The 23917-nt window shown below is 44.6% G+C and overlaps 1 protein-coding gene across 1 annotated transcript in view; it reads left to right on the top strand.

Moving 5' to 3' along the window:
- Nucleotides 1-23111, top strand: part of STX2 (syntaxin 2) — a 50174-nt gene extending 27063 nt beyond the window's left edge. Inside the window, exons 4-11 of the mRNA XM_025402419.1 lie at nucleotides 6-80; nucleotides 4933-5006; nucleotides 6361-6469; nucleotides 12243-12316; nucleotides 12441-12578; nucleotides 15092-15202; nucleotides 18122-18247; nucleotides 22627-23111. Coding sequence (XP_025258204.1) covers nucleotides 6-80; nucleotides 4933-5006; nucleotides 6361-6469; nucleotides 12243-12316; nucleotides 12441-12578; nucleotides 15092-15202; nucleotides 18122-18202 — 662 coding nt within the window. The 3' untranslated portion in view covers nucleotides 18203-18247; nucleotides 22627-23111. The remainder of the gene's footprint in view (nucleotides 1-5; nucleotides 81-4932; nucleotides 5007-6360; nucleotides 6470-12242; nucleotides 12317-12440; nucleotides 12579-15091; nucleotides 15203-18121; nucleotides 18248-22626) is intronic.
- Nucleotides 23112-23917: the final 806 nt, after the last annotated feature.

Here is a 23917-nt window from a genome sequence, read left to right as displayed (position 1 = left end):
TATAGAAATAAAAGAAGAGCTTGAAGATCTGAACAAAGAAATCAAGAAAACTGCAAATAAAATTCGAGCCAAGTTAAAGGGTAAGTTTGAAGTTTTATGTTTAATTGGGAGTGTGGGTTTTTGTTATTTTATTCTTTATTGGTTTTTGTTATTTTACATTTTTAAAAATTAAAATTGTGACTGCTTTAAAATAAATTATTTGTATGTAATTCAGAGTACTAATTCATGTTGAAAAAGGTTGTGTGTTTGCTTATAAACTGTTACTGTTACATTTTTTATGACATTTCAGGCTAAGTTGCAGATGTTTGGGAGGGTGAATGGCCAAGCTCTTCTTGAATGGACCCTTTAATTGCTCATTTCTTTCAAACTCAGTGGAATTTATTTGATGATGTTTGGCATTCCGCTTTAGCAGCAGTAGTTTTTTGGAAGGCTTATAGCTTTTACCTGGGACTTAAACAGAGGTTGCTTTTTCTTGATTTGGTAGAAGAACACATTGTATTTGATTTTTGCAGAATGGCATCAAGATCAAAAACAATCTCTGCGCAGATGATAAAATACTTTTATTACGGCAGGTTTCAGATGTGTGCAGAAGCAGAGGGAGGTGACCACAAGCCAACCCCCCAGCTCCACACTTCTCCATGAGCTCCCACCCGACCCGCTCCCAGAGTATTCTGAAGCCCACCCCAGGCATCTGAGATTTCATCAGTGTGTATTTCAAAAACAGAAGCTTCCCCCAGAGCACAACCACCATCATATCTAAACCCAAATTCATTATAATTACTTGATAGGACAAAATATCCAGGCAGAGATTCTGTTTCCCCAGTGGTCTTATGATTTTTTTTTTTTAAAAAACAGTTCGCTTGAATTGAGTCCCAAGTAAGCACCAAACTCTGGCTTTTAAAAATGAGAGTCTCTCTTCATCATTTTTCTCTCTGGCACTTTTTCCTTTGGTTGGTGAAACCAGGTCATTTGTCCTACAGAATCTGCCACGCTGCAGATTTTGCTGATTTTCCCCCTGCAGCATGTTTAATAGGCTCTGCCGTCCTCTGACTTTGCTGGAGGTTGGTAGTTAAATTCTCTAAGCTTTATCTGATTCAGGTGTTTTTTGTGGGTTTTTAAAATGTAAAGATGCAGCATCTGATTACAGATTTTATGTCCTCATGGTTATGTTAAGATGTTAGTGGTGATATTAACATTTTTTCTTGGCTCTAAGTAAGTTCAGTAACATTTTAAATAAGATATAACATTCTTTTCTATTCTGTGATATTGTCAAAAATGGATGATTGTTTCCAAGATCCATAATTCATTAGCAGTTGCAAGCAGTAATATCTTGATTTTTTTTTTTTTTTTTTTTTTTGAGATGGAGTCTCTGTCACCCAGGTTGGAGTGCAATGGCATGATCTTGGCTCACTGCAACCTCCACCTCCTGGGCTCAAGTGACTCTTCTGCTTCAACCTCCTGAGTAGCTGGGACTACAGGTGCCCTCCACCACACCTGGCTAATTTTTGTATTTTTAGTAGAGACAGGGTTTCGCCATGCTGGCCAGGCTGGTCTCAAACTCCTGACCTCAAATGATCCGCCCGTCTCAGCCTCCCAAAGTGCTGGGATTACAAGCATGAATATCCTGATTTTATTATTCCTTCTTTGTTTAGTTGCTGGAATAGTTATTTAAAAAGAAACCTTTCTCCTTCAACTCCTGAATTGGTTAAAGTTTGGAGAATCTATCAGCCCACAGTAAATACAGAGGACAGCAGAGCCTGTTGAACGTGTTGCCCTGCAACAGCAGGGGGAAATCAGCAAAGTGTGCAGCGGGGCAGGTTCTGTGGGACAAATGACCTGGCTTCTCCGACCAAGGGAGCCAAAGCGCATTCTGGGTCACAGATCATGGAGGACAGAGGGGATCAGCGTTGGACTCTCTCTCTCTCTGGTGTAATTTTCATAGGTCGGTTCCCTGGAGTCCTCCAGAGATGACCAGGGAGTGTCTCTGTTGCTGCTTCTCGTCCATCGTTGTGAACAATGGATTTAAACACATCTGATGTTTTCATTGTTGCGTTCTCCTCAATGCTCAGATGGTCCCTTTGGCTAGTAAGGTGGACTCTTGAGTCCTTTTGGTAGGCCCCTCATTGTCTGTGACAGCCCTTCCACTTTTTGCTGTGACAAAAGGACCCATGCTCATTTCACCCCTTTCCTTTCCTGGGCCTGGGATCAGCCATTTCCCCAGGGAGCCCCGCTGCTGTGTCTGAAGAATGTTATCTAGACACCGAGGTCAGCATACTGGGGAATGTATTGCCATACATGACGATGACCTGACCATTGTTTCCTGGGCTTTTGCAGTGGATTGGGCTAAGATTTTTTAAAAAGATAAAATGAATCATGATTTGTTACTGAGACTCCAAATTAAGAATAAAGGAAGGACTAAAAAAATTTTTTTGAAAGGATTTTTACTTAATACAGGCGATATTACATCTTTATCTCCTTTCAACTATGCCCCAAATTCTGGTTCTCACTGGCACTTACATAATTATTCACTTGCTATTCATAGTACACACAACAACAGACCCAAAATAATTATGCCAGCATCTACTGTCAAGAGTATGATTACTTAAAAGTTTATTTTTTATTTTTATTTTTCATTCTTTTTGTCTATAGGTGTGTCCCACTGGGCGATATAATCAGATTACTTTTTGTTGTTGTTGTTGTTGTTTGACCGGAGGTCTTGCTGTGCTGGCCAGGCTGTAGTGCAGTGACTGTTCACCAGTGTGATCATGGTGCACTACAGCCTCGAACTCCTAGGCTCAAGTGATCCCCCCAGCAGTTGTGACTACAGGCACACGCCACTGTGTCCAGCTACAAATTACTGGGTTTTAAAGTTACTTTGAATGTTTTTTCCTCTGTGTGTTTATTTATTTATTTATTTATTTTATTTTTTTTTTTTTTTGAGACGGAGTCTCGCTCTGTCGCCCAGGCTGGAGTGCAGTGACCGGATCTCAGCTCACTGCAAGCTCCGCCTCCCGGGTTTACGCCATTCTCCTGCCTCAGCCTCCCGAGTAGCTGGGACTACAGGCGCCCGCCACCTCGCCCGGCTAGTTTTTTGTATTTTTTAGTAGAGACGGGGTTTCACCGGGTTAGCCAGGATGGTCTCGATCTCCTGACCTCGTGATCCGCCCGTCTCGGCCTCCCAAAGTGCTGGGATTACAGGCTTGAGCCACCGCGCCCGGCCTTATTTATTTTTTTGAGATGGAGATTCGCTCTTGTCCCCTAGGCTGGAGTGCAATGGCGCGATCTCGGCTCACTGCAACCTCCGCCTCCTGAGTTCAAGCAATTCTCCTGCCTCAGCCTCCCTAGTAGCTCTGATTACAGGCACCTGCCACCATGCCTGGCTAATTTTTGTATTTGTAGTGCAGACAGGGTTTCACCATGTTGGCCATGCTGGTCTCAAACTCTTGACCTGAAGTGATCTGCCTGCCTTAGCCTCCCAAAGTGCTAGGATTACAGGTGTGAGCCACCGCACCCGGCTCCTCTGTGTGTTTATATCATTAACTTGACTTACTGTTAGTTTTGTTTTATTTTTTCCTTTGAAGTTTAGGGATTAATGCTTTTAAAATTTAATTTTGCATTATAGTTTTGTGAAGTATTTATATTATTCTGAAGTCAAATTTATAAAACATATTCAGAGTCTAACTTCTTTCTTTGTCCCCCCTTGTTTCTCCTTTCCCTTTAGCGGTACCCAGTTTTAAAATTTGTTGATTATGTTTCCATTTTTTTGGATGAGTAAATATGTATTTGTATATATGTGTGTATATATATATCTGTGTGTATCTGTGTATATATGTGTGCATATATGTGTATATATGTGTGTATCTGTATATATGTGTGCATATATGTATATATACATCTGTGTGTATCTGTGTATATGTGTGCATATATGTGTATATATCTGTGTATATATGTGTGCATATATGTATATCTGTGTGCATCTGTGTATATGTGTGCATATATGTGTATATATCTGTGTATATATGTGTGCATATATTTATATATTTCTGTATCTGTGTATATATGTGTGCATACATGTGTATATCTGTGTGTATCTGTATATATGTGTGCATATATATATCTGTGTGTATCTGTATATACGTGTGCATATATGTATATATCTGTATCTGTGTATATATGTGTGCATACATGTGTATATATATCTGTGTGTATCTGTATATATGTGTGCATATATATCTGTGTGTATCTGTGTATATATGTGTGCATATATGTGTATATGTCTCTGTGTATCTATGTCTATATGTGTGCATATATGTGTATATATATCTGTGTATCTGTGTATATATGTGTGCATATATGTATATATATATCTGTGTGTATCTGTGTATATATATGTGCATATATGTGTATATATATCTGTGTGTATCTACATATACATGCTTCTCAAGAGCAGTAATAATTTCCTGTTGATGGGGTTGGGCGCAGTAGCTCACACCTGTAATGCCAACACTTTGGGATGCCAAGGCAGGTGGATCACTTGAGCTCATGAGTTTGAGACCAGCCTGGGTAACATGGCAAAATCCTGTCTGTACAAAAAATACAAAAATTAGCTTGATGTGGTGGCACACGCCTGTAATCCTAGCTACTCAGGAGGCTGAGGTGGGAGGATTGCTTGAGCCTGGGAGGCTGAGGTTGCAGTGAGCCGAGATTGTGCCCCTGCACTGCAGCCCGGGTGATAGAGCCAGACCTTGTCTCAAAAAACAATTTCCTATTGAGGGATTGTCTCTTTAGTAGATTGCTTTAAAAGGTCACTTGTTAATTAGCTTAAGTTTTATAAAGGTACTTGAAAGATAAGAAATAAAAGGAATTTGAAGTTAGACTTGAAACATTTTCATTTTTAAATTTGGAAAGTAATTATTTCCTATTTGTTCCTAGCTATTGAACAAAGTTTTGATCAGGATGAGAGTGGGAACCGGACTTCAGTGGATCTTCGGATACGAAGAACCCAGGTTTGGTATCAGCCTCATTTAGATTGAAGTAATGCCGCAGAATAAGTGTTTTTACTTTCTTCTTGCAGACTCTGAATAATTTCATCTTTACTGTCATGCTTATCCTCACAGTATTTCTGCACAAAAATAATACAGTATTATAAAACAAAAGTATCTTGAGACAGAGGTTTATTTTGCCAAAGCTGAGGACACACTTGGAAAAAAGAAATACAAATTAGGGTAGGATCTGTGGTTTCTGCCTTTCCCGAAGAGGGTTTTGAGGACTTTGATATTTAAAGGGGAAAGAGCAGGCAGGAGAGGAAGGAGGAAAGGGGGAAAAAAAAGAGAAAAAGCGGGGGTAGGCAGCGAGGTGGCCACGCTGTTGTGAGGCTTTGGTCAGTGCTCACTGCGTTCACATTTCACATGTGGGAAAAGAGGAGTGGGGGTTGATTCTGCACTCCTCCCATGCCTCCTACCTGGGCCAGTGTGAGCCTGAGTTGAGGGAGGAGCTATCCATGCATTTCTCAGGGTGGGCCGAGGGTGACTTGAAGTCTTGTCTTTGTCCTGTACCGGTGAAGATAAGCGGCTGACGGACATTGTCAGGGTGAGATTCAGCAGAACTCTGTTTTAGAGTTAGTTTTGGGGGGATACGGATTCTGAAAGAGTCGGGGACCCACGAGGAATTTCCTTGTGAACACTTTGTGCGGGAGGCCGCTGGGGAGGTGTGCGGCCTTCTGTCCCTGCAGCCATCTGTTTGGGAAGAGGAGGGAGGGCAGTGTTTTGTATGACTTAGTTCCCAAGCTTAACTGTCCCTTTGGGGTAGTGAGTGTGAGGTCCTGCGATTTTATTTTCCTTTCACAGTATTTGTAGAACATCTCTTTATTGTGAAGAAAAATCTATTCAGTCTATCAACAGAGTTCTATTCCGAAGAGCAGGGATTATCCCAATGATTTGAGTGTTTGTGGTCAGGCCGCCACGTTTCAGTGGTTTGTGGTGCAGCCCAGAGGAAGACAGAGCCCTGAGGCCTCGTGGGCACGAGGCGATGAAGCACGTGGACTCTGGGGTCCGCCTGCCTGGATCCCAGCGGTGGTCCATGTTTATCAGAAAAGCCTGTGACCTTGGGCTAATGACCTCAAAGTCATGGTTTTCTTTAAGAGGGATGTGACTGGCATAATAGGGCTCTTGTGAAAATTAGGTAAGATGATGATGCAAAGTTCTTAGCACAGACGCTATCACGGGGACTTTGCCACTGTCATTTTCCATTTGCAGGAACAGAAGAACATGTAGTTTGAGTTTCCAAAATGCATGTCTTGCATGTCACTTTCAGTGGAAGGCATGGCCCTCAGATACGAATGTAGTTTTCCTGTGTTGTTAGCATTCGGTGCTGTCTCGGAAGTTTGTGGAAGCCATGGCGGAGTACAATGAGGCACAGACTCTGTTTCGGGAGCGGAGCAAGGGCCGCATCCAGCGCCAGCTGGAGATAAGTGAGTAATGGAGACTCCGTCTTTGTTAAAATCATGTTTTTCTCCCTTAGGGTCTCACTTCAAATGACTTTAACTTCAGAAAAGGAACTCCATGTCTATTTTCACCAATACTGTAAAACCCAAAGACCACTTGTAGCTTCCTGTGCTGTGAGCTGGGCAAACCTGTTCTTCAGGAAGTCCTAAGCGGTGGGGTTTACCTTGCTCGTTGCCATTCCTTTTAGAGTTTCAGGGAGATTGGGAGAGTGTTCAATCATTTCCTCTTCGAGTGTTTCTGTGTCCTCAGTCCCATCCTGCCCTGGTTCGGGGGCATCTTCGTGGCTCCCCACAGCTCTCCTTGTCCGTGAGCAGAGGCAGCAGCCCTACTACCCCAGACTCTTTTCAAGGGTATCTGTGGGGACCATTGGCCATGGCAGTGGACATGGCGCCTTCTTCGGGGACAGACGGGTCTGTTTCGGGGATAAAGGTTGGTCAGTTTTGCAGACTCCCCATTGTGAAAGATTGGGGTTCCCAAGCTCAGGTCCTTCAGACACACAGACCCACTGTGAAGATGTCCCACTGTGGCTGCTCTCCCTCTCCCCATGAGACTGGGGGCTGTGGACAGCTGCTCATGAGCCTCAGGTTGCCTGCTGTGCTGTGAATAGGAAAGCCCTTTGTCCCTGACCTGGGGCCTTGGACCTTCTGCCGGCCTCCACGGAGTCCTGGCAGGCCAGCCTGTCAGCTCGCAGGTCAGATGAAGCCTCAGGCCCATCCCAGCTCCCAATGCTGCACGTCCCCCTCGGAGAATGTTGTCATATACCCGCCAGGCTGCAGGCTGCTTGACCTTGTCCCTCAGCTCAGCGAGGCTCCTCCTGTTTTAGATGCTCTTTTCCAGTGTGTTTGGTTTTGGTCAGTTTCTCTTCCTTGTGTGATGTGCCTTTAACCTCCTCCAGTGTACGTTTCATCTGAGACGCCGTGGTTTCTGCTGCTAGTTCTGCTGGGTGTTTTCCGTGGCTCCCGTGTTGCTCCCCACTGTACACCTGGGACGCACTTGCAGTAACTTGTCACCTCTTTGTCTGCCAACTCCAGTGTCCTGTCTGCTCTGGTTGGTTGATTTCCTTCCTTTCTGTGGCTTGTGTTGTCCTGCTTCTTTGCAAGCCTGGTAAATTTCGAGTGTGTGCCAGACATTGTGAATGTTACTTTGTTGGGTGGTGGGTATTTCTGTATTTTGAGTGTTTTTGTAAATCTCCTTGGCCTTTGTTTTAGAATGTAGTTAAATCACATGAGCATGGTTTATCCTTTGGGATCTTGTGTTTAAAGGAAGCAGAGCAGCTTTATTTGCAGGCCTGTTGTTCATTACTCCTGACGCAAGACCCTTCTGAGTACCTGCTCTGATGGCTGCGAACCTCATGGCACCCTCATCTGCCTGGCAGCGTGTTCCCTCTGGCATGCCAGTCAGCCCTCCAGTGAGCATGCGGGGTCTGTGCAGCTCGCTGTCTGCATCTCTCTCACCTCTCGTACTCCATCTTGCAAATCCGGTTGCCTTGGTCTCCCCTGAGCTCTGTGCCTTTGCCTGAGGACCTCCCCTGGGCTCCCCTGGGCCCTGTCTGCTCTGTGGCCTACACGAGAATTCCACCTGGGGGCAGCGGCAGGCTCGCCTGGCTTGTTTCCATCTGTGGGGAATCTGTGTGTGGCCTGACGCTCAGGGTCTTGAAATCATTGTTTTGTAGATTTTGGTGGGTTTGTTGTTGTTATTTCAAGTGGCAGGGAAAAGACGGTCCCTGTTGCTCCATCCTGGCAGAAATGCTCCATCATGATGTCGACTAGACTGCTTTTCCGTGAAAAGTTTTTACAAACCGCTTTGACTTCAGGGATCTGTTAGTCCTTTTTAAAGTGAAAGTCATCATTACAGGCAGCTGGTTGCACTGTGAGGATTTGCGCTGTGGGACTCTGTGGTGAGCACTTCCTAGCACAGTGTCCCCCAGCCTGGGGTTGAAGGCCCCGCGCCGTCTCTCCTGCAGGTCCATCCTGTCTTCACTCCCCGTGAATCCCGTAGCGTGATCAGATCACCTGTCTCTTCTCTCTTTCCCACATTATTCTATCTTAGCCCACAGAATTTCATTTCGAGTTTCTTCTCTTGCAATCGTGCTCTGTCGAATGCAGTACTGTTTGTGAACGTGTCTTATAAGCAATGAAGTATCATATACATGTTGGGAGTTTTTTTAAGTAATTCTTTTAAGTCTGTTAAATTCTAAACCCTCCATGTGGCTATTCCGAAGTGAGCAGATCTATGCAAACTCACCCCCAAAGGCTGAGCGAGCAGAGAGGCCAAAGAAAGAGGCTAACAAATCCAGTTTCTCGGAAGGAAACACTGAATAGGGACGTACGAACACAAGCCCCCAAGAGACAGAGATGGTGGATCCCCACAGCCGCCTGCCCTCCAGAAAGCGTTCTTTATAAAGCAGGCTTTCAGGTTAGAACGCGTGCAGCCAGCCCTGTCTTCAGACTTGCTTGACGAGACTTGCGACCACTGGTCAGGCTGGGTGAGCATCTTGATGAGAGGTTGCCTGCGCCACAGGCATTGTCTTCAGACCTCGTTGCAGAACAGCTTGGCATGCACGAGTCAAACATCGGTCGTCACGGCAGTTTTCCTTCAGGATGGCGTCACTCTGCCCACACAGCGGGATGTCCTCCTGCAGTGGTCTTCTCCAAATCCTTGCACCTAGAACCATTTTTTCCCCTTTTTTTCTTCCTTCAGTCAGCCCTGTCGTCAGGCAGGCTTCTTACCTTGTATCACAGGATATCTTTCCCTGTGCTGTGTGCTTTATTTCTTCAAATGGCAAGTGAGTTTCTTCTTGTACCAGGGCACGTTAGACAGGCCCACAGTGCTTTCTCTGGAATGGCTGGGGCTGTGTGTGTTTCAGAGTTCAGAACGGTTCAGATTTTAGGAAGACAGTACGATGTATAAGAGGTGTATTATGTACTCCCCAGGTGGAGTCTAGGACGGCAGCCTGTAATCAGGCACATTCACAGAGCTCTCCAGAGAAAGGTGAGTATTCACAGTAAGTGGGATGAGTTAAGATTATAAATAGCCATGACTCAGTTTAGGTCAGATTTTGCCACTCATTGAATATTGACATCAAGCTTAAGAGAAAACCCAGGTTTCATAATGTTTTGGATTTCAGCATTCCGGATAAGGAATTAGGAACGTACGCTGCATTTCACATGCCATAACCCCAGGCTGTGTCTCAGACTTAGCAGTTAGCCAGTGGGAAGAGCTTTGTGAACGTGAGACATGAACTGTAACTTTTAGGTTTTTTTTTTTTTTTTTTTTTTTTTTGAGAGTCTCACTCTGTCACCCAGGCTGGAGTGCAGTGTTGTAATAACCATTTACTGTGGCCTCCCAGGGATCCTCCCACCTCAGCCTCTCGAGTGGGACCACAGAAGCACACCACCACACCTGGCTAATTTTATTTTTTGTAGAGATGAGGTTTTCACTATGTTGCCCAAGCTGAACTTTCTAGTTTTGATGATTATATTTTACATTATTTAAAACACTTTTCATGTTTTTAAAAAAGCAAAGCAAAACTGAGAGAATCTCCTTATTGAGCTATTTTGAATAGATTTTAAAATTTTATTTTATTTTATGTTTTGTAGAGATGGGGTCTTGCTATGTTGTCCAGGCTAGTCTCAAACTCCTAGCCTCAAGCAATCCTTCCACCTTGGTCTCCCAAAGCACTGGGATTATACGTGTAAACCACCATGTTTGCCCTTATATAGATTTTTAAATGATTGAGAATTACCTCCCAAAAAACAGTGTAAGTAAACAAATTTTGCAGTTTGCTAACTTTAAACTTTTTTCATTAAATGACATCTCAACCACTTTATTTAGAAGTAAATCTCTGAATATGTGAATGATATTTGGGGCATACAATTAATTCAGTGGTTTTTGGTATATTTCCACACACAATCAATTTTAGAACACTTTTATCACACCAAAAGGAAATTTCACACCCACCACCAGTCACTCTGCATTTCCTCTTCTCCTAGCCCAAGGCAACTGCATTCTACCTTTTAGCCCTGCACATTTCCCATTTTGGATGTTCCGTATAAATGGAATGATACACTGCGTGTTCTTCTGTGGGTGTTCCGTGTAAACGGAATGATACGCTGTGTGTTCTTCTGTGACTGGCTTCTTTCCTGTAACACAGGTTTTGCAAGGTTTCACCATGGGGTGGGTGGGATGCGGTGGCTCACATGTATACTAATCCCAACACGTTGGTTGGGAATCCAGGGTGGGAGGATTACTTGAGGCCAGGAGTTCAAGACCAGCTTGACAACATAGCAAGACCCCGTCTGTAAAAAAAAAAATAAAATAAAATAAAAAATAAACTAGGCATGGGGTGTGTGCCTATAATCTCAGTCACTCGGGAGGCTGGGGCAGGAGGGTTGCTTGAGCCTAGGAGGTCAAGGCAGCAGTGAGCTGAGATTACACCACTACACTCCAGTCTGGATGACAGAGTAAGACCCAGGCTGGGCACGGTGGCTTACGCCTGTAATCCCAGCACTTTGGGAGGCTGAGGTGAGCAGATCACTTGAGGTCAGGAGTTCGAGACCAGCCTGACCAAAATGGTGAAACCCCACCTGTACCAAAAAATACAAAAATTAGCTGGGCGTGGTGGCGCACCCATGTAGTCCCCGCCACTCAGGAGTCTGAGGCATGAGAATTGCTTGAACCCAGGAGGAAGAGGTTGCAGTGAGCTGTGATTGTGCCCCTGCACTCCAGCCTGGGCGACAGAGTGAGACCGTGTCTCAAAAAACAAAACAACAAAACCCCAAAGCATCCTTTCTTTTTGTGGCTGAATTGTGCGTCAGCGTGTGGCTAGACCGCAGTTTGCTCCCACAGGCATCGGGGGACAGACGTTTGCATTGTTTCCACTTTTTGGCAATTATGAATAATGTTGCTTCTTAGATGACATTTGAATTATTATGACATTTATTCATTTTCTTTTGTTTTCTGTGGCACAAACGATGAAAAATAGTAATTAACAGTTAGGTTTCCAAAAACCTGTGTACATGTTTCTTAGAAGTCATTACACATTTGCGCGGTGGCTCATGCCTGTAATCCCAGCACTTTGGGAGGCCGAGGCGGGCGGATCATGAAGTCAGGAGCTCAAGACCATCCTGGCCAACATGGTGAAACCCTGTCTCTACTAAAAATACAAAAATTAGCTGGGCATAGTGGCGCGTGCCTGTAATCCCAGCTACCCAGGAGACTGAGGTAGGATAATTGCTTGTACCGGGACCTGGGAGGCAGAGGTTGCAGTGAGCCAAGGTCACGCCACTGCACTCCAGCCTGGGCTACAGAGCAAGCCTCCCTCTCAGAACACGGAAAGTGTTCGGGCTTCTGACTCTCATTACATAGACTTTATTGATCCCCATTTAATACATGCTACATTCAGCTTAACCCCCTTTTACATGAGGCAGAGTTAAACTCTTAGGGAAACCAGTGTGCCAGAACATTGTTTACCGATTTCCTTTCTGCAGTTGTTTCTCACTAATATTAAAATGAAATTGTGTTGTTCGTAGCATAAAGTTTTTTGGAGTGTTTTTAGTTCTTCCTGCGTCTCAATCTTAGGTTCATTTCTCATTGTCAATATCTGCTTAAGAAAAGGTTTAAAAAAATTATTGAAAAATGCTAACAACTACGACTGTAGTTGCTAACTTATGGTTGCAAACGGCCTTGTTTTTAAATTGTGCTGCGTTCTGAGTGGGGCTGTGGTTGCGGGTCTTTCAGCTGGGAGAACCACCACAGATGACGAGCTGGAAGAGATGCTGGAGAGCGGGAAGCCGTCCATCTTCATTTCCGACGTGAGTCGGGGCACGGCCCTGTGGCTCCATATCCTCTTCTGTAGACAGAGCTTTCTAAAAACCCTTTAACTCCCAAACCCATCGTCAGTTTATTAATATTCTCTTTTATTTTTGTTTTTCCAAGATTATATCAGATTCACAAATTACTAGACAAGCTCTCAATGAAATCGAGTCACGTCACAAGGACATCATGAAGCTGGAGACCAGCATCAGAGAGTTGCATGAGATGTTCATGGACATGGCTATGTTTGTGGAGACTCAGGTAGTTACAGACTCTTGCATTCTCCAAGAGAGATCCAGTCATGTGTAAGATCTTACTGCATCCCACTCTATCTAGTGGATGTATCTAGGAAAGCTGTTATTTTGAATCCACCAAATTCAAGTTAATTGCAGTGTTATGTGTGATGCTGAAATGCTGGAAGCAGCTTTGACAGTCGAAGTGTTAACAGGAAGGGACTGGTCCAGTGAATTAAATTATGGAGCGTTCGTAGGTCAGCCTTTTAGGCAACCACAGGCAACCTCAACTTTGTTCATGGAGAATTCTCATTGAAATATACAGAGATGTGTGCTAGAATTAGGAGAAAAGGGAGATACAAAGATCTTCTTTGTATGTCCGTGCATATGTATGAATACATAAATGCAAACATGTGGCATGAGCTCAGCTCCATAAAACAGTATTCACAGAAGGAAAGGCGTATATCAAACAGCGTATTGGCAGTGAGACTATGGGAATTTTAATCTTCTCTAAAAGTACTTATTTTCAGATTGTCTGCAAGGAGCATATATTACAGTAATAACTAGGAGAAATGTCTGAAAGAATCAACCCCAAGTGGGGATACAATCTATGACACAGGTAAAAGCTCGTGCCTGTTACACGGGGTTTCCCATCTGCCCAGTAACACAGACAGGGAGTGACAGCAGGAGTGGAAAGGCCCTTCTGAGTGAACTGAAGAGTTAATGCAATTCTTAAAAAATGGAAAACTCCTTTGGGAGGTTGAGGTGGGAGGATTGTTTATGCCCGTGAGTTCAAGGCTGTGGTGAGCTATGGTCACGCCACTACACTCCAGCCTGGGTGACAGACTGAGACCCTGTCTCCAAAAAAAAAAAAAAAAAATTGTATATATGTATGTATGTATTTAACTCCATGTAAAGTACGGGATGGATCACAGTTCACATGCTCCGTGATGTGCGTGGGGATGTTCACACTCGCTCTTTGCCTTTGAATAAGGTCCTCTCCCTATTTTTCAAACACCATGGAGATAGGACTCTGTTGTTGGTTAGGATTCAGCTGACCGCCAGGTGAAGTGGAAGCATTTGTATCGAACCATCCTAAGAAAATGGTTTCCTCACTCCTCCTGAGGCTGGTTTCAGGATCTGTTTTGGCTGCAGTCGTCCCCTAAATAGGTTCACATCTGATGGGCTTATTTTCTCGGACTGCCTGGATTGTGTAAGGTGGGATAGGAATCCACCCACACACAGAATTGTTCCTGCCTGCCTCACCAACCTTGTTAAGAAACACTGTTCATTTCGAGGAACTTTATCATGAGAATGTGTGTGAAAAACTCAGGCACCATGCCTTTTTTTTTTTTTTTTTTTTTTTTGAGACGGGGTCTTGCTCTGTTACCCAAGTTGGAGTGCAGTGGTACAGTCTTGGCTCACTGCAACCTCTGCCTCCTGGCCTCGAGCAATTCTCTCACCTCAGCCTCCCGAGCAGCTGGGACCACAGGTGTGCACCACCATGCCCGGCTAATGTTTGTATTTCTAAGCATTTGCTAGAGGAAACCAACAGCTACACAGAGGGCAGGGATAGAACGATCTTACTCCTTTTTGATTTGGGGGGCCCCATTGCTATTCACGATATGAGAAGTGGAGTGTGGGGAGTCTGATTACCGTTGGCTACTTATTTCCAGGAAGCATTCCAAAGGAAACCAGCTGGCCAGAAAGAATGAGAGATGATTTCTGTAATTACTAAAGCTTTTGTAGTACCTTAGACTTCAGTTGTAATTGCTCTATACCAAATGCATTGCATTAAGCTCGGTTAGAAAAATGGCTGTATCCCTGGCTTTGTTTCACTGTTTCCTTTTAGAAGTCTGTTGATATTACATTATATTGACTCATCTAATGCAAATGTTTGCATAGTCAGAGCTTACTAGTAAGTTGAAGTTTGTGACTGAGTGAGTTAACTGTCCGTCATTCTTCAATGCTTTACGATTCACTGCTGCAGGTTGTGTCTGTGGACAGAAAACCAGGTAATACGTTTTCTCCCTCACACTTTGCTGAATTCACCTCTGTTTACATTTTGCTCATTGATGTAGTCAGCCGAGTGTCAGATGTGAGCTGTGCTCAGTGTACTGATTTAAAGAAGTAGTTACAATTTTGTACTTTGTGAAAAAGATGTCATTCTTTGTACATTGTCTGTCTGCATAATGGTAAGATACTAGTTCAACCGAAAGCGGGCTGCCTCCTCCCCCTGCCCGTCTGTCGCAGTGTCTGCGTGCCAAAGGTATCTCAGAATTGACTTGAGATGCCTTTAATTATCAACATGGCGGCCCTTTCCTTTCCATTCTTTTTAAAATATAAGTTGAGTTTTGATTGCTTTGCACCGGCACATGTATAATGGCCTCATCTTTTATCTTTCTGTAAATGTGAAAAAAACCCTCAGTATCCATTACATGCACATCATGTTTACATAAAACCTTTGTTCTATGGTTGTCTTAAAGATACATAATTAAGCCATTTGAAAATGTCTTCTAAGTTTGAAACTTTTGTTTTAAGGGTGAAATGATCAACAACATAGAAAGAAACGTTATGAATGCCACAGACTATGTAGAACACGCTAAAGAAGAAACAAAAAAAGCTATCAAATATCAGAGCAAGGCAAGAAGGGTGAGTTTGGCTTGGAAGAATTAAGCTGCGTTTTTCTCTTTATTTGGTTTCAAGTTGTGATACATTGATGTAAGCCTGCCTGAAAAGTATTCCAAGAAATAATTAATTAAATAAATGTTTTGTTTTAAATATTCAATTTAAATATTCAATTTAAAATAATTGTTTAAAAATGGAAATAATTCTTTTTGCTAAAAATTTTAAAAAGTTTATTGGATGAATTATTTGTAGTATAAACCCTTTTGTGTTCTAAGTAATTAAAACCCCAGTACTGGATGTGGTGGCTCATGCCTGCAATCCCAGCACTTTTTCTTTTTTTTTGGATTGGAGTTTCGCTCTTGTTGCCCAGGCTAGTAGAGTGCAATGGAGTGATCTCGGCTCACCGCAACCTCCGCCTCCCGGGTTCAAGTGATTCTCATGCCTCAGCCTCCTGAGTAGCTGGGATTACAGGCACCGGCCACCATGCCAGGCTAATTTTGTATTTTTAGTAGAGATAGGGTTTCACCGTGTTGGCCAGGCTGGTCTCGAACTCCTGACCTCAAGTGATCTGCCCATCTCCGCCTTCCAAACTGCTGGGATTACAGGCACTTTGGGAGTGAGCCACGGCGCCTGGCACCAGATTGTTGGCTACACATTTGATGCAATGAACACTGATTTTTTATTTAGGTTATTTGTGAATTCTTGGTTTGGAGGAAAGAAGAGAATTATTTGAGACCGTGGACCTGCAATCTTAGGTAGCACCCACTTAAAGGGATTCTCAAAAGAAGGGAGCCCCTTTCACTTAAGATGCACAGACTTTGCATTTAAAAGGGTTCAGGGAACCCTGTGTGATTTTTTTGTTACGGGGCAAAAATTTAAAACGTATTCTCCTAACTTAGGCATTTTATCATAGTGCCTCTGACGCTGCAGAGGTTATGGGTTTTCCACATTGTCACCTCCTTGTGCTAATACACAGAGATGCTGAGGATGATGTGAGCTTTCTAAATGAGTTTTAATATCTTTGAATTTAAAGAGTATCATGCGTGAATGAAAGCTCTTCTGAGCAAACTTAGGAAACCACAACGCTCATTTCCACCAAGTGACTTGGGCCCTGTGCATCTCACTGTGTGTCCCTGCCTGGCCGTTTCTCTCCAGTGTGGAGAAAGATGAATACCCAAGCACCCAGCCCGGCTTGGGTATCCACTCACGCTGCCTGAAGACCGCTGTGGGGGCACGGTGCCTTTCTCAGAGGCTGACGGCTCAGTGTGATGTCAGCAGAAGTTCTGTAAAGAGAGATTTTCACCGAGTTAGGAACAAATGGAGTGAGACTGTGTGTGTGGATGCACCTCCAGTCGATGGGCCTGAGACGCACCCCGGGGCTGCAGGCTCAGTGGCCAGGGCACACCCTCCACTTACATCCCTGGGTTGCAGGCTCAGCCGCCAGGCCACACCCTCTGCTTACACCCTGGGGCTGCAGGCTCAGCCGCCAGGCCACACCCTCTGCTTACACCCCTGGGCTGCAGGCTCAGGTGCCAGGCCATACCCTCACTCACACCCTGGGGCTGCAGGCTCAGCTGCCAGGGCACACCCTCCCCTTTTCCTGGGTATGTCTAAGTATGCTCCTCATCTCTGAAATGCCAGACATGGTTTCTCACGTTATTTCATTTATTGCTTTAAAACAATTGGCCCCTAATGTAAATTGAGGTGAAGAGATACCTGTATAAAGTGCTTAACTTAGTTCCAGGCCTAAGTCAGCTTCATTAAAAGAAGGCAGCCCCGTTCGTTTCTCCATGACCTGAACACATCAGTCCTGTGAAAACGATAGTGAAAGTCCATTGGTTTTACAAAGGAGGAAGGTGGGGGGTGTGTAAACGGTTTCGTTCTCCCCTGTGGATGAGCAAGCCTGGCTCTGTGAGGTGCTTGGGGTCTGTACGGTACCTGGCGTGTAAACTGGTCAGAGACGTGATGCCTGTTTCAGAAATGACACTGTCTTTTTGATTAGATGCCTGCTAATGGAACCCTCCTGGTTTGCCTACCTGTCCCCTTGCCACTCAGATGCTTTGCTGCTGCCCCTGGCTCAGGTGTGGGTCGTCCCCACTCCTAGTGTCCTGCATTTATTCCTAGGGAGCCATGTGGCCCTCGGAGGGAGGCCAGGCACCGTTTGTAGAAGAGGTTTTTTTTTTTTTTTTTTTTTTTCTGTGTGCTATGTCAGGAGCAGTGAAGAAGTAACCACCAAGAACATAAAAGAAGGAGCAAAAGGCCGAGTGCTGAGCGTGTAGGGTTTCCTGAAGAGGCAGTGGGGCTCTCCGCCACTGAGCTAGCAGGCCCATACTCTGTACATGCGGAAGACTAACTGCATGTCTCAGTCATCAGAAATGTGGCAAAATAACATGGTCGTGCTGTCCCCATGGATGAAACCTGAAATAACAGTTACATAGCAGCTTATCTCCAAGTCTGACCTTATTAAGTCACCCTCTCAGGAAATCGCCCAACAGGATTAAGCAGTGTCCTGTAACCTAGCTTCTAAAGTGAGTTCTGATGGGTGTTTGGCTTTATTTTATTTTGTTATTATTTTTTTGAGATGGAGTCTTGTTCTGTCGCCCAGGCTGGAGTGCAGTGACATGATCCTCGTTCTCTCCAACCTCTGCCTCCTGGGTTCAAGTGATTCTTCTGCCGCAGCCTCCTGAGTAGCCGAGATTACAGACACATGCCCAGCTGATTTTTGTATTTTTAGTAGAGACAGGGTTTTGCCATGTTGGCCAGGCTGGTCTCAAACCCCTGACCTCAGGTGATCCACCTGCCTTAGACTCCTGAAGTGCTGGGATTACAGGCGTGAGCCACTGCACCCGGTCAGGTCGTTTTATTTTGAATGAAGGATGTCTTTTAATGTGGCAATATGAAATTAACCATGCATGATGTAATCAGCTTGCTTTTCTTTGACAGAAAAAGTGGATAATTATTGCTGTGTCAGTGGTTCTGGTTGCCATAATCGCTCTAATTATTGGCTTGTCAGTTGGCAAATGATGGTGTGGATAACGTCAGTGTGCATGCCTCTCCGCCAGGGTGGGAGTAAGTAACTCATCAGCTAATTTACTTATTAACGTTTGCAATTAACCAGTAACAGTGTTTGCTTAATTGTAATAGACATAAAACTAATAAAAGCTTGCCCGCCACGCAGTACAGATAACTGTCCAGTGATACATCTGCCTGTGTGCTGATTCTAGTGCCCAGCCACTGTGTTTGCCGAGAACAAGCATAGGCTGGGTGGTAACTCATTTTTAAACCAAGGCTACCTTCTTATCCTGTTTTTAAAAGTTTTTTTGAGACAGGGTCTTGCTCTGTCACCCAGGCTGGAATGCAGTGGCATGATCATGGCTCACCGCAGCCTTGACCCCCTGGGCTCAAACTATCCTCCTACCTCAGCCTCCCGAGTAGCTGGGACTACAGACATGCACCACCACACCTGGCTAATTTTTAAAAAAATTATTTTTAGTAGAGATGCAAACTCTCTGTATTGCCCAGGCTGGTCTCGAATTCCTGGCCCTCGGCCTCCCGAAGTGCTGGGATCATAGACAGACATGAGCCATTGTACTCAGCCTGAATCTTTGGTTTTTGATCTAAGGAGACCATTAGCTCTTTACAGGTAGTGGGTCCTTCATTAAATGTCATAGAAATATCAGTGAAGATTAATTCTCAGTTACAAAACTTGTAGTGTTTTGTCTCCTGAGTTTTAACTTTTAGAGTAATTGGCAACACTGAAACGTACTTTATGAAATCCATTAACGCATCATTTTACTGTGGAATTGAGGGCATGAATTCATGCTCAGAAAAACATTGACCGAAAGGAAAATCCTTTGACCTTTCTCTTTGGCAGCATCTATTTTATTTAAAAATATTTTCTTTAATATTAAAAGGAAACTTATGTATTATATTTGGTTAGCATGCCTGTTAATTCTTAAAGAATTCTGAATATAAAATTCCAGTTGATTGAAAGAATCATTGCCTTTGCTCACGGTGTGAGTGCCACCTTTCCTAAACTCCAGCGGGCTTTGTGGTTCCCCCTGGTTCTCTCACGCATTGGGAGCCCTCCTGGCACTAGCCCTGAAGTGGGAATGCTGTCAGTGTGTTACAGTTGGACACAGCGGGGATTTCTCTGTAAGTGTTTGTTTGGCATAATTCTTGTATTAGACAATTGTGAAATGTCCCCAGGTGTCTAGAGTGTGGCAAGTCATCCTTGATGAATTTATTCTTGGGTTATGGAAGTGACTGCAGACTTGATAGTCACCTAAGGCTTTTAAAAAAGTTAACATACAGCAGAAAGGAATCACGAGCATAGTTAAGTCTCACTACTGCTTTGTAATCTGTAAGATTTATTCCTTCAACATGGCAACACCCTGTCTCTACAGAAAAAAAAAAAAAAACAAAATCCAAAAACTAATTGGGCATGGTGGCACACACACCTATAGTCCCAGCTACTCCAGAGGCCGAGGCAGGAGGATCACCTGAGTCTGGGGAGGTCGAGGCTAGAGTGAGCCTAGATCGCACCACGGCACTCCAGCCTGGGTGACAGAGCGGGACCGTCTCAAAACAAAAGATTGATATCTTAATGTGAGCATCTGTTACGTTCACCATACGCAGTTACCAGATGATAAGTTTTCAAGTTAGTGTTCTGACATTTATGCACAAGCCACAGAATTACACCTGGAATTCCTGCATATGGAGCTCTGGGATGCTGCGTGTGTTAACATTCCATTATTTGGCAGTCAGAACTCTCTTACACTCTATTTTTATTAGGCAGGATGTTTGTGTAGGATGTTTATTAGGCAAGATGTTCTATTTTTTTTCTTCTGAGCTCTGCTGAACATATTGTACATGTGATTTTTCTTCATTGTTATAGTGGTATTTTTCAATATTTTCATGATTCTAACATGTACTTTCTGAGTTTTTTCCTAATACTATAATATGGTTAGTTTAATGTGGTTACACTAAAGATAAAATTACAATTTTTAGCTTGGACACAGTGAAATGCGCTACTTTTCATGGGCACTACTTGGCATCGAGGCTGACTAAAAGAAGGCTTCTCTCAGTGTGACCCCTGGGGAGTGGGGCTTCAAGTCCTGTGCCCTGGGCCTGGCTGGCCATTTCACCCTAGTGTATGTAAATAAGAATGAACACAGAAGGATCCTCATTCATAAAAAACAGACCAAAATGAATACCAGCAGTTATCTTTGCATAGGAAGGCAGTGGTTAAGGTCCTTAATTTCACTTTTAAAATATTAACATAGCCTTTCATCCTTTAGCAATTGGCCTTCCTGGGGCTGGGTGCGGCCCCTCCCTGCAGGGTGTGCCAGGTGCAGGCCCGTCACCCCGGAGCATGGGTGGGAGCATGGGTGGGATGCGCTGCTTTAAGGAGACAGGCGGAGTCTTAGTCGGTGAGAGGGCCCTGGCCCAGACCTGGAGCTGGACTCTCCAGGGTGTGCCTCTCCACTCTCGCTGTCACCAGGAGATTAAATGACTCCTGGGTCCTGCACCCTGGACTCCATGTAGCTGACAGTCATCCTGAAAGCCAGATGTGGCAGGAAAGTGCACACACGTCAAGCACCCAGACGCGTGGCAGGCAGCGCAACAGCGGCAGGAGATGAGAGCGCTGCATGGAGCTGACTGGAGGAGGCCCCAGCACACTCACCTGCTGAGCGCGAGGGCGTGCCTCCCTCTGGAGGGAGGGAAGGCATCACAGAGAAAGGAAGAAGAGGTTTTTCTAGGAAGGTGCTGAGAGAGGGGCATAGGAGCGCATGTAGAGGATGAGAGAGTGGCTGGGGCTTTGTGGGAAATGTGCGTGATGTTAACAGGGAACTAGAATTCCAGGGAGGGGCCCTCCTGCAGGCAGCTCTCCCTGGTGGTGAGGAGTCACTGGGAGGCTCACCGGGGCCTGCCATGGGCCTCTTGACAAACCCTGCATAACTGACTGAGCCCGCAGTGTTAGAGCTGTCCAGGCTCAGTAAACAGGATTTCTTAGGTAAAAGCACTCATACATTTGAAACTGTCATTAAAATGATGGATCTTGATCTCTGCTTTTCAAAAAGAGAACTCAGAGTCCTACAGCGCGGTGCCTCCTGCCGTGTCTTCCTTCCCTTCCCTCAGACAAGCTTCCTGGAGGAGACTCCATTAATTAAGCCAAAGGTGGTCTTGCTTTCCCTTGTGTGAGGATACTTGTTAATTTTAAAAAAGTTAAATGCTGTGTCGCGCCCTGCTTTGAGACCATCAATGCAGTAGAAGAATGAATGAATGTCTTGTTGATTTCTTACACATGTTCGTCACATTTAAATGTAAAAAATAGATAAGGCCAGGTGCAGTGGCTCATGCCTGTAATCCCAGCACTTCAGGAGGCCAAGGCAGGAAGATCCCTTGAACCCAAGAGTTCGAGACTAGTCTGAGCAACATAGCAAAACCCTATCTCTTAAAAACGTATTTTTTAATTAGCCGGGCATGGTGGTGTATGTCTGTCATCCTAGCTCCTTGGGACACTGAGGTGGGAGGATTGCTTGAGCCCAGGAGGATGTGTTTGCAGGGAGCCATGTCTGCACCACTGCCCTTCAGCCTCGGCAACAGAGTGACACCTCCTTTCAGGAAAGAAAGAAAAAATAGGATTTTTCAGCCAACAAGAAATTCCTGTAAAGTTTTAAAAAGATCTGTAATTCATCCAATTAACAGCAATCCTGGAGTTTTATTATGATTAAAAGAAAGTGTTGGCCGGGCATGGTGGCTCACACCTGTAATCCCAGCACTTTGGGAGGCTGAGGTGGGTGGATCATGAGGTCAAGAGATGGAGACTATCCTGGCCAACATGCTGAAACCCTGTCTCTACTAAAAATACAAAAATTAGCTGGGTATGGTGGCGGGTGCCTGTAATCCCAGCTACTCGGGAGGCTGAGGCAGGAGAATCGCTTGAACCCGGGAGGCGGAGGTTACAGTGAGCTGAGAGCACATTCTTTTCTATGACAAGGAGGAGTCCTTTCTTGATGATGGAGATATTTTTTATTTATTTATTTATTTATTTGAGATGGAGTCTCGCTCTGTCGCCCAGGCTGGAGTGCAGTGGCCGGATCTCGGCTCACTGCAAGCTCCGCCTCCTGGGTTCACGCCATTCTCTTGCCTCAGCCTCCCGAGTAGCTGGGACTACAGGCGCCGCCACCTCGCCCAGCTAGTTTTTTGTATTTTTTAGTAGAGATGGGGTTTCACCGTGTTAGCCAGGATGGTCTCGATCTCCTGACCTTGTGATCCACCCGTTTCGGTCTCCCAAAGTGCTGGGATTACAGGCTTGAGCCACCACGCCCGGCCCCCTGGATATATTTTTTAAACTATCCCAAATCCCAGAAGGATTTAGTTAGCAGATGACATTGTTGATTTCTTTGATACATTGCAAATTAATGTTTTTCTTTATCTTGCAGAAAATGATATTCATTATTATTTGTGTAATTATTTTGCTTGTGATCCTTGGAATTATCCTAGCAACAACATTGTCATAGCAACCATATCCCAAGAGCCATTTATCCTTGGAGACTCAGACCACATCTGCAACCAGATCAGCATCCTGTCATTTCGTGAATGAATCTCAGACGCTGTAACCCGGCATTGAGTACTGACCTTTTAATTTATGAATTCATGGAAGAAGCACAACCGAACGTCTTGTTCAGTGAAAGCGCCGTAAGCACAGTGGGTGTGATGCATGACCCTGAATGACACACTACAGAATGTGAGCAGTGTGAGCCTTCTCTCTCACTGGCCTTGAACTAAGAAAATATTGAACATTTTAATATTAAAAATATTTCAGTGTTACAAATGTGCATGAAGTTTAATTAGGAAGGAATGCTTTATGTTATAAAGCTTTTTTTAATTTTTTGAGATGGAGTCTCGCTTTGTCACCTAGGCTGGAGTGCAGTGGTGCGATCTCGGCTCACTGCAGCCTCCACCTCCCGGGTTCAAGCAATTCTCCTGCCTCAGCCTCAGAGTAGCTGGGATTACAGGCACGTGCCACCACGCCCAGCTAATTTTTTGTATTTTTTTTAGTAGGGACGGGGTTTTACCATGCTGGCCAGGCTGGTCTCAAACTCCTGACCTCGTGATCCACCTGCCTCAGCCTCCCAAAGTGCTGGGATTACAGGCATGAGCCACCACGGATCCACCTGCCTCAGCCTCCCAAAGTGCTGGGATTACAGGCATGAGCCACTGCGCCCGGCTGTTCTGAAGCTTTTGGACCTCAGGTCTAAGGCTTCCTTTCCCCCTCTCCCAGCTAGTATGTGCTAATTAAGAGGCCTTTTATACTGTTGTGTTTATTTCCTGTTGGAAGAAATAATTTTTATCACAGGTTTTTGTAAGATATCTATAATTTTAAATGTTGATAAATTGTTTAATATATTAGCATCTTACCCCATTTTTATATACTGAGTGTGGCCTTTTGAGTGAAACAGGAAGCTTCATGGTGTTGGAGCCACCTTTTACAGTTGTTTACAAAGTTTCCCCTTGTCACAGAAAACATTGGTTGCAAAGCCCCTCAAAGCCCCTCAAAGCCCCTCAAGTGCCTTCTGTGAGTTTAAATGTGCTGGCGCCCTCCAGAAACGCCTTGGCCTCAGCTCCATTTCTGCCTCTTCCCTCCCCTGGGATAATGAACGGTTACTGCACTGTAAAGACCATGGCCTCTTTTCACTACATATGAGATTTGAGCTTCCCAGTTTGCATGGA

This window comes from Theropithecus gelada, chromosome 11 (assembly GCF_003255815.1).
Source record: "Theropithecus gelada isolate Dixy chromosome 11, Tgel_1.0, whole genome shotgun sequence".
NCBI classification, from domain to species: Eukaryota; Metazoa; Chordata; class Mammalia; order Primates; family Cercopithecidae; genus Theropithecus; species Theropithecus gelada.
This window is presented reverse-complemented; position numbering and strand designations above follow the sequence as displayed.